Below are 11,432 nucleotides of genomic sequence, written 5' to 3'. Positions count from 1 at the left end.
GACAGAGCTGGTGTACCTGAGTCAGGATTGTAGGCCTCCTTGCTCGCACACACTTTTTCAGTTCTGCCCACAAATTTTCTGTGGGATTGAGGTCAGGGCTTTGTGATGGCCACTCCAATACCTTGACTTTGTTGTCCTTAAGCTATTTTGCCACAACTTTGGAAGTATGCTTGGGGTCATTGTCCATTTGGAAGACCCATTTGCGACCAAGCTTTAACTTCCTGACTGATGTCTTGAGATGTTGCTTCAATATATCCACATAGATGGCATCATGAGGATGGAAAGTTATGTTGTGAAGTGCACCAGTCCCTCCTGCAGCAAAGCACCCCCACAACATGATGCTGCCACCCCCATGCTTCACGGTTGGGATGGTGTTCTTCGGGTTGCAAGCCTCCCCCTTTTTCCTCCAAACATAACGATGGTCATTATGGCCAAACAGTTCTATTTTTTTTCATCAGACCAGAGGACATTTCTCCAAAAAGTACAATCTTTGTCCCCATGTGCAGTTGCAAACCGTAGTCTGACTTTTTGATGGCGGTTTTGGAGCAGTGACTTCTTCCTTGCTGAGCGGCCTTTCAGGTTATGTCGATATAGGACTTGTTTTACTGTGGATATAGATAATTTTTTACCTGTTCCCTTCAGCATCTTCACAATGTCCTTTGCTGTTGTTCTGGTATTGATTTCCACTTTTCGCACCGAAGTACGTTCATCTCTAGAAGACAGAACGCGTCTCCTTCCTGAGCGGTATGACGGCTGCGTGGTCCCATGGTATTTATACTTGCAAACTATTGTTTGTACAGATGAACGCGTTACCTTCAGGCGTTTGGAAATTGCTCCCAAGGATGAACCAGACTTGTGAAGGTCTACAATTTCTCTTCTGAAGTCTTGGCTGATTTCTTTAGATTTTCCCATGATGTCAAGCACTGAGTTTGAAGGTAGGCCTTGAAATACATCCACAGGTACACCTCCAATTTACTCAAATGATGTCAATTAACCTATCAGTAGGTTCTAAAGCCATGACATCATTTCTGGAATTTTCCAAGCTGTTTAAAGGCACAGTCAACTTAGTGTATGTTAACTTCTGACCCACTGGAATTGTGATACAGTGAATTATAAGTGAAATAATCTGTCTGTAAACAATTGTTGAAAAAGTACTTGTGTCATGCACACAGTAGATGTCCTAAGTGACTTGCCAAAACTATAGTTTGGTAACAAGAAATTTGTGGAGTGGTTGAAAAACGAGTTTTAATGACTCCAACCTAAGTGTATGTAAACTTCTGACTTCAACTGTATTTACACCGAGGAACTTACCTTCCACCTTCTCCACTGCTGTCCCGTCGATGTGGATAGGGGGGTGCTCCCTTTGCTGTTTCCTGAAGTCCACAATCATCTTTGTTTTGCTGACATTGAGAGGTTATTTTCCTGACACCACACTCCGAGGGCCCTGACCTCCTCCCTGTAGTCTCGTCGTTGTTGGTAATCAAGCCTACCACTGTAGTGTCGTCTGCAAACTTGATGATTGAGTTGGAGGCGTGCATGGCCACGCAGTTATGGTTGAACAGGGAGAACAGGAGAGGTCTGAGAACGCACCCTTGTGGGTGTTTCCTACCTTCACCACCTGGGGGCGGCCATCAGGAAATCCAAGACCCAGTTGCACAGGTTGGGGTCGAGACCCAGGGTCTCAAGCTTAATGAGTTTGGAGGGCACTATGGTGTTGAATGATGAGCTGTAGTCAATGAACAGCATTCTTACATAGGTATTCCTCTTGTCCAGATGGTATAGGGCAGTGTGATGGCGATTGCATCGTCTGTGGACCTATTGGGGTGGTAAGCAAATTGGAGTGGCTCTAGGGTAACAGGTAGGGTGGAGGTGATATGATCCTTGACTAGTCTCTCAAAGCACTTCATGATGACAAAAGTGAGTGCTACGGGGCGATTGTCATTTAGTTCAGTTACCTTAAAATAAAATGAAAAATAACCTTCGCTTTCTTGGCAACAGGAACAATGGTGGCCATCTTGAAAAGTGGGGACAGCAGACTGGGATAGGGATTGATTTATTATGTAAACACACCAGCCAGCTGGTCTGCGCATTCTCTAAGGATGCGGCTAGGGGTGCCGTCTGGGCCGGCAGCCCTGCGAGGGTTAACGTTTAAATGTTTTACTCACGTCGGCCACGGAGAAGGAGATCCCACAGCATTTGGTAGTGGGCCATGTCAGTAGCACTATTGTTCTCAAAGAAGTTTAATTTGTCTGTGAGCAAGACGTCGATGTCTGCGACGGGGCTGGTTTTCTTCTTGTAATCCGCGATTGTCACGCAATGGGCGTTAGACCGGTGGAAATCTGTCCTTTGGTCTGATGAGTCCAAATTTGAGAATTTTGGTTCCAACCGCCGTGTCTTTGTGAGACGCAGAGTGAAGCATGGAAGTGGTGTGATGGTGCTTTGCTGGTGTTACTGTCAGTGATTTATTTAGAATTCAAGGCACACTTAACCAGCATGGCTTTCACAGCATTCTGCAGCGATACATCATCCCATCTGGTTTGTGCTTAGTGGGACAATCATTTGTTTTTCAACAGGACAATGACCAAAAACACTCCTCCAAGCTGTGTAAGGGCTATTTGACCAAGGAGAGTGATGGAGTGCTGTTTCAGATGACCTGGCCTCCACAATCACCCGACCTCAACCCAATTGAGATGGTCTGGGATGAGTTGGACCGCAGAGTAAAGGAAAAGCTGCCAACAAGTGCTCAGCATATGTGAGAACACCATCACTGTTGGAAAAGCATTCCAGGTGAAGCTGGTTGAGAAAAATACCAAGAGTGTAATGCTATCATAAAAGCAAAGATTGGCTTCATTGAATATAAAATATTGATTAACACTTTTTTGGTTACTACCAGATTCCATGCGTTATTTCATAGTTGTCTTTATTACTCTACAATAGAGAAAATAAAGAACAACCCTTGAACGAGGTGTGTCCAAACTTTGGTACTGTACATATGCACCTACGATCTCAAGTTAAGATTCAGGGTAAAGTGCCTAGGACCAGTCACTTGACTGATGTCCTTCAGTTCTGCCAAGTGATGCGCAGCCATTGGATCGGTACAGCAAGGATGAAACATTCAGAGCCAGGACGAAGCGTTCCCACACAAACACATGCAAGGCACACCCTCGACATGAACAACTGAGTGGACACATACGGGTAGTGGTACCAAAACATGGCACATGACAGAGATATTCATACAATCCCTGACAACTCAATAGCATAGTATGGTCTGAAAATAGAAATGTAAGTCAATCAACATATGTAATTCATAATGGCTGAAAACCAACATGATATACAGTATAAAGACATGTAGCACATCAAGACCGATTAAGTTTTTGAAAATGATCAATGAAGATGACTATTCCTCTAAGTGAGCTTAACATTATTGTATGATAGTTATTAGTTGTGTAACATGAAAGAAATACATTTTACTTGTGTTAATTGTTTTATGTATGCATGCATCTCTGTATGATTTTTTTATTTTTTTTTAAATGGTCTAATAAACAAATCAAAAGATGGCTGGCACTCAAGCCAGAGATGGGTCAATTCAATCAAAAAGTCTACACAACAATGAAACTAACTTAGACGATAGTTTTGTATGACAGTAAAAATCATGGTCTTTATTCAACATCAAAAAGTCATTACAATGGAACAAGACAAACAAAGTGGTTATACACATTGAGTTTCCAGTTAAAACGTTGAGTTAATTATTGGTGTTTTAGTTTAATCCCCTATTAAAAATGTATCTGTTTTGCATCACACTGATCATATCCCCCACCCATTTTCTATAATTTTCATGGTACTGGTAAGGTGATAGCCATTGATTTTTTTAACCCAAGAACTTCACCATAAACCTGTCAAACTAAAAAGGCTATGTTGATACAGGCAGTCCAAACCTAATATTTTTCACACTCATTTGTATTTTGACCAATCAGCTCGGAAAAAGAGCTAATATGAAAAGATCTGAACAATTAGTGGAAAAAACAGAATTGGGCTGCCTATGTAAACGCAGCCAAATAATTAGTGTCATACAAGTGCAGCATTGTCTTGTGATAGTGGCTATTGTTTAAGTGGGATAAAACAAAAATATCAGGCACAAACAAATACCTAAGGAATAGGAAAAACACCACCCAATGTGGTTTTGGTCCCAACCCGTATTGGTGTAAAGTAGGCAAAAGGAGTGATATAGGAGGACAGAAAGATAGTTACATTCTGTACCCTATTCACTAACCCTTTTTGGTGTTAACTAGTCAGAAAGGACTGCATAGGCCTAAGCAATGTGGAAATGGCCCATCCCTCTGATAGGCCAAGCGGAGCGTACTCCATCTTGTTTACCCCTTTCAGATCTGTGAACATTCAGAGTTTAAGAGTTAGGGGAAGGTGCTAGCGAACAAAAAAGAACCAGGCCAGAGTATACAACAGCAGGACAGGAGTAAATAGTCTGATGTAGTAAATGGCTGGTAAAAAGAAAAAATGCTCAGTTTCCCCCTTTTTCTAATGGGCTATAATGGATGAGTGGCCTAACCATGTTCTTGTTAACTTGGCAATAAATCCTTAAAAGGCAGTCATGCTAGCACCATTCAAACAAGGAGAAGTTAGAATAATCGACCACACAAGCAAGGAGAAGATAGAATAGACCACACAAGTACAACAGAGTTCCCCTATTAAACACCATTCCAATGGATAAAGGCAAGAGCTTCCGCAAGATGTCACATTGAAGAACACCTAAAGTTTAACAAGAACAATCAATGTTGTTGAGAATAAAGGTGTCATTGTAAATAGTGGTTTTGGCACCCTCCACTACAGCAGAGCGGGGAGAAATTAGACTTAACGAGAGAGAGGCGGAAAGCGAAGGTCGGCAGAGGATAAGTGGACGAAGGTGGTTATTCGGAGAGTCCATCTGGGGGTTCTTAGAAGCTGTTGAGGTCCTGCAAAGTCTGGTCCAGGGTGGCATGGATCTTGAGGTTCTCCTCCTTGGCATTGGCCAGTCTCTCTGGATAGTGAGAGAGAGAAAGGGAGAGGTTCATATTAACACATCTGGATTCACAGGGGAACACACCAAACATCCCTAGGTTCCACTTTAATGGAGGTCTCTGTCATAAAGGTTAAAGAACACTGCCATAATCAGCCGTTGAGAGCTTATAACTGGCTTTACCCCCAATAATTAAGTCAGTTTTCTAACCGTCCTGATGGTTTCTTATTGTGATTGTGTGGTTATTACATAGCCCAATATGACTGAGTTTGAGTAGATTTATCCTAAAAACAATATAACTGGACATGTCTAAAAATGGGAAATCTTCAGTGGTAGGGTTGCAAAGGGAGGGTATATTACTGGAAACTTTTGAAGTTGGGGGGGAGAGATATCAAATGATATCTAGTTGCCTTTGAGTACTTCAGATGATCACAGGTGTCTAATTCTCTGGGCCTCTGGCCTTCTCACATTTAAAATACATTTTTAAATACAAAACAGAATGAAGCTGTACAACATGATCCTAAATTTAAACCATCAACTAAGTGAATACCATTGCTGTTTAATATGACGGTTTCAACATGTTGTAAATGTTGATGCCAAACTGCTGGCAGTTTACTTTTTTATAGTTCGAAGAGTTGGAGTTAATTGAAATAATGACATTTTTGATTAATTAGGCCATTATCTTGAACCATATGGTCTATTCACAAGAAACTAAAATGGACAGACAGATAAAAGGAATACTATATTTTTATATTTATATACTCTTTTGAGTACTTTTTTCTCAAATTAGTCAAGCATATACTTTCAAAATTACCATAGGTTGTAATCATTGGCAAATGTACTTTAGATAACAGTAACTTTGGTAAATTACCAGTAGCTTTGCAACCCTATTCAGTGACTTAACTTGCGTTCATGTACCAAGCAGATAGACGAAGGCTGCGTTTATTCAGACAGCCCAATTCTGATATTTTTTCCACTAACTGGTCTTTTGACCAATCACATCTTTACACAAATATTTTTCAAAGCTGATCTGAAAAAGACCAATTAGTTCTAAAAAGGATCAGAATTTGGGCTGCCTGTGTAAACAGCCTAACACCGTACCCAAACCGATCGCGGGTGTGCGCCATCATGTGGGAATTGATTTTGTCCCCCCACATCAAACGCGACCACGACACGCAGGTTGAAATATCACAACAAACTCAACCCAATTATATTAATTTGGGGACAGGTCAAAAAGCATTAAACATTTATGGCAATTTAGCTAGCTAGCTTGCAGTTGCTAGCTACTTTGTCCTGGGATATAAACGTTGAGTTGTTATTTTAGGTCCTCTACGACAATTAATCCACACATAAACTGGTCAACCGAATCGTTTCTAGTCACCTCTCCTCTTTTCAGGCTTTTTCTTTGGACTTTATATGGCGATTGGCATCTAATAGTATTACCATGAGGACGACCGACCTCAGTTCGTGTTTCAATCACCCACGTGGGTAAAACCAATGAGGAGATGGCACGTGGGTGTCTGCTTCTATAAACCAGAGATGGGAGAGGCAGGACTGCAGCACGTTCTGCGCCACAAATAGAAACAACTTCTATTTTAGCACCTGGCAACGCAGATGCTCGTTGGCGCAAGCAGCGTGGGTGCAATGATTGCAAATGTACAGACGCATGTTATTCAACGCCTGTGCACATGACGCAAGCGGTGTGGTCAGCATGTAAGAAGTCTCAAACACAGCATTCACAGTGGGTCCCCAGGATACATATTGAGCAACACTATAAAGTGTAGACAGTCAAGTGGGTGTGAGATGGCAAAGTACTGGAGCATAGTAAACAGAATGAATAATACTACTAAATAAAATACCAAATAAGCAAAGAGTGCAGAAAAGGTCATTTACCTGAGGATGGAGTAGTTGGAAGATGAAAAGATGGCCACAGGAGGGCAGACTTAGTTAGCCACGAGGGCAGTGTTTCCCAAACTGTTCTTTGGACCTCAAGGGGTGCACGTTTAGTTTTTTGCCCTAGCACTACATATTTAAATAATCAACTAATCATCAAGCTAGTGTTAATTTTTGCACTCTGAGGTGGGGGATTTTGTCTAGTGTTAGTCACATTTGTAAGTTGAATAATGATTTAGTCTAGTTATAAAAATGACTACTAAAATGGCCCACTGTATTCAACTAAATTCCCTTTCATTTTAGTCAGAATTTGTATTGACTCATTAACCTATAGTAAACAAATTACACAGCCTTGTCCTACCACATTTTTGCTGCATAACATTGTCATTTATGCTGTTGGGAAGAGAATACAAACATAAGAATAATATATTAGAATTATCTGGCCATGTACATTTTTAATTGAGCCTACATAGATACTGCACATTACAAAACAGAGGGGGGGGGGGGGGGGGGGCACAATCACCAGATGGTGCTTCAAAGTAGTATCTGTTGTGTCATTGCCATCAACGTTCTACAGACGCCGCAGCCATATTGATTTCCAAAAGTAGAACGAGGGGTAATGACTATTTTGCCCAGGGCTCGAGTCCTGGTCCAAGTGCTCAAGACTGAGTGACTGGGTCCATATTAACTCAAAATAAAGTTATTTACCCAGTCAGCCTATAGCAGGACTCTCCAACCCCGTTCCTGGAGAGCTACCATCCTGTACGTTATCTAGCGCACCTGATTCTAAGAATTAGCTGGTTGATAAGCTGAATAAGGTTCGTTACAACTTGAGTTGGAGTGAAACCTACAGGAGGGTAGCTCTCCAGGAACAGGGTTGGAGAGCCCTGGCCTATAGCGTACTGGCAAGAGGAATTTAGAAATTGTTTGCTATCCCTTTTCCTTTCTGTGCCAATGTAATGCTTCCATATAGGCTACTGGTAATGTTAAATTCTTGAACTTTGCAGATAGAAATTCCATGAAGAGCGCCAACATTATTCCTTATTCAACGTGCCAGAGAGGCATGTTTGTTCTACATAGCATATTTATATCTGAACGTTCTGTCCTGCTGAACGCGGCCCAGGGCGTTAGCTATAGCTAGCTAATGAGGTAATCTCACTGAACAAGGTGTAGTCAAATGTTTAACGGTTCGGTCTGCAAGTAGCCTAGTTCTAGAGCAGCCCGCGATACGCTTTTTATGAATGCAAAATGTGGTCTGCACAATAGAAAGAAAAACATTGCGCCAGTATTATGGTCATGTCTATAGAAATAGAATGAAGCTGTATTCTGAGGAAAAAAAAAAGAGGGACTTGGCTACAGAACCTGTATATGAAATGCAGTGGGAAAAGTGGGCAGGTTGAACAAGACTACAATTTAAAAAGACCACCTACTTTTCTACAGCCTACTCAAGGGAGAGAAACTATTAAACTCAATGCTGCCATTGTTTTTAAATTTTGTAAAGCAGTGTTTCATAACCAGGCAAATGATCGCTAACTAGAAGGCTAGTTGTGACTGGTTAGCTAAGGTGAAGCAAAAGAGTCGCCTGCACAATGTGTATGACTCATCCTTCCCACTGCTGAACAGAATTGCGCTGCGCATCTGTGCTGCTAATATTATTTGAAAAGCTCTCAATCCAGTCCACTTAGATTTTATTCACAGAGAATTTTGTCTCGTATCGTTTTAGTCAACTGAAATTAAAGGATTCTGGGTCTATTTAGACAGTTATAGTCTCGTCAATTGCCAGTGAAAAGTAGGTGTGATGAATATTTTAGTCACTATTTTTGTAGACAGAAATTAACACAGCATCAAGCTTTGATTCAGCTGTGTAGTGCTAAGGTAACAACCAAAACATGCACCACTTGGGGTCCCCAGGAACGAGTTTGGGAAACTCTGCACTAGAGACTGAGACAAGGCCTATTACATTAAGTGGTCACTATCTGGAGGAATACTAGGACTGGGCAATATTTCGAATATATTCAAATGTATGTTTCAGCGCGATACTCCAAATGCCTGTATCACAAAAATTAACTATACACCGTTTTATTAGCATTTATGTGCACTTATTCTAATGTCTTTATGGCCTCATTTCCCTCGCTGATTCAGTGGTGTGCGCCTTCCCATTTACACACACCAAGCCCCTCCCCCTGCCACTCACAACAAAGATGAGATCACTTCTTCCTCTGACAAGCAGCCCAGTGATTTAATAGAGTCACTAAACCTTCAGTCTGAATCGAGTCCAAAATCCCCTGTGCTCGAGTCCAAATGTAAGTCACCAATGGTTGAGTCAAGTCCCTATGTCTACAATTTTGGAACGGACTGCATACGACGCTCGGTCGCTCTGTTTGTGTAGGGTGTGTATGGCTCTTAAAGCAAACGTTGTGGAACGTTGCAGAAAGACAGAACTGACCCCTATTCGGAGGCATTTTCGTTCTACATAAAGTTTCAATATAAATATTTCACAATCTTGTGCCCAGTTGAACACGTCCTACAATAGAATCCCTGAGAAAAGTGAATAGAGAGCAGTCTCTTGGAGTAATATTTTTTCCTTCAACCACTACATCCTTAAGTTGAAGTAAATTCACTTAAAATACAATACAAATCTGATTAAAGTTCTTAAAATTTACATAAAAATAAATTATGTAGCTGCTGCTCAGTGATCCGCTGAAGCTTCCCCTTGATCAGCGACGGTCGCCCTTGTCTGTTGTAGCCTACAAAACTTCATGTTATACACAAAGGACATGGTTGACATTTACGAACTATTGCATTCCATGCTTCAGTAGGCTACTAATCATAAATACAATTTCAGGGGAGTTACGCATGCGCAAACCGTGAACAGGATGTGAACGCAGTAATTTTACCTGCTATACCAGAGACGTAAAACAGATGTGCGCGTGGAAGCAGAATCAGTAGCATGCAGTCTCTCCTGCCAGAAATGTATTGACTTTGGGTGCAATATGAGTAGCCTGTATGACACCCATATTTCTCATTACATCACAAATAACATTTCTGCAACCACCTGCAGTCAATACATTAACCTTGTTCATTAAATCAACAATAAAAAGTAGTTGGCTAGCTGACTGTACTTTGCAGGGCCTTTGGGACAACCACTCCCATTGTTGGAGCGGAGACAAGATAATCTTGTCATTATATACAGTATCTGACTAAAAATATCTGTATTGGGATTTGCTTGTGTCATACAGCAGTGTGCTTCTCAACTTTGAGAAGCATCCTCTGCCTCAAAAGATAAAAGGCAGATCATTTGCAACTAGTTTGAATGTGTAATCGTTTCTAAAAAGCGATTACAGTTTTGTTTATATAGTCGATTTTCATACAGGTAGGCCTACTGCTATAGTATTGATGTAGCCTACTGTTATTTCTATTACATTTTCATACTATGAAGCTTAGTGAATGTTTTTAAATTGTCGAAAGGATGTATACCAATTGAGGCAAACCTAATTTTACATTGCTGATACAGCAGCTGTGCAACATCTACACTTGGACAAATCAGTTGAAGTTTAAGGGGGCAATTACTTTTTCACACAGGGAAATTGGGTGTTGCATAACATTGTTAATAAAAGTGTGTTATTTGTAAACTCAGGTTCTTTATCTAATATTAGGTTTTGCTTGTAGATCTGCTAACATTCAGTATCAAAAATAGAGAAAAATCAGTAAGGGAGCAAATACTTCGACATTAAATATTTTCAGCCTATAACGTTACCACATGCCAGCATGCCATTGTTTATTGAAAACCAGAAACGTCTGGAAAGTTACTCCTTTTCACGACTGAGATGAGCATTGTGTCCACTTGGCCGCCTGAGCAAATTCAAATACGGGGTGCAAACTTAGATTTTCTTAACAGAAAATGATCATAATCTGACAATGTTCACTTATTTGAGCTAGTCGGTATAAAAAACAAGATAGATATGACCATCTTATAAAATGGTACAAATGCGTGATAAGATAGCATTTCGCAAAACCGCTCCCCCCGTCAACAAGTTTGGTTTTGACCACAAGTTTTACTTCACTACATGCACCACTGCTTTAATTGGTGTAACATTAGCAAGAAACCACAAGTGTGTTTCCAGATAATGAAAAGGCACCAGCAAAATAAAATTCAAGGAACATCATTGCAGGTAATTTGTGGCACACATGATCGTCAGCAGTCATTGAAGCCTATCATTTCACTTCCCCAGTGAGAACCACCTTGACTTCGCTGTACTGCAGCCTACCTACCAAAAGGTTGCACTGTGTCCATTACAAAGTAGAAAAACAGATAAGCCATCTTTCAATAGTCAGCCATTTTACCAGAGCCTCATCACCCTCTTTGTAACTAAACTCAGCAAAAAAATAAACTTCCCTTTTTCAGGACCGTCTTTTAAAGAAAATTCCTAAAAACCCAAATAACTTCACAGATCTTCATTGTAAAAGGCTTTAAACACTGTTGCCCATGCTTGTTCAATGAACCATAAACAATTAATGAACACACACC

The 11,432-nt window shown here is 40.8% G+C and overlaps 1 protein-coding gene across 6 annotated transcripts in view; it reads right to left on the bottom strand.

Annotated features, from left to right (window-relative positions):
* Positions 1–3,631: 3,631 nt before the first annotated feature.
* Positions 3,632–11,432, bottom strand: part of tpm3 (tropomyosin 3) — a 35,910-nt gene continuing 28,109 nt past the window's right edge. For all 6 annotated transcript variants that reach the window (XM_014177645.3, XM_014177644.3, XM_014177656.3 and 3 more), the window contains 1 exon segment: positions 3,632–5,032. In XM_014177645.3, the coding sequence (XP_014033120.1) occupies positions 4,950–5,032 (83 nt within the window). In that variant the 3' untranslated portion in view covers positions 3,632–4,949.

This window comes from Salmo salar, chromosome 27, assembly GCF_965601325.2.
Source record: "Salmo salar chromosome 27, fSalSal1, whole genome shotgun sequence".
In the NCBI taxonomy this organism is placed as follows: Eukaryota; Metazoa; Chordata; class Actinopteri; order Salmoniformes; family Salmonidae; genus Salmo; species Salmo salar.
The sequence above is the reverse complement of the archived record's forward strand: the minus strand, read 5'-3'. Positions and strand labels throughout refer to the sequence as shown.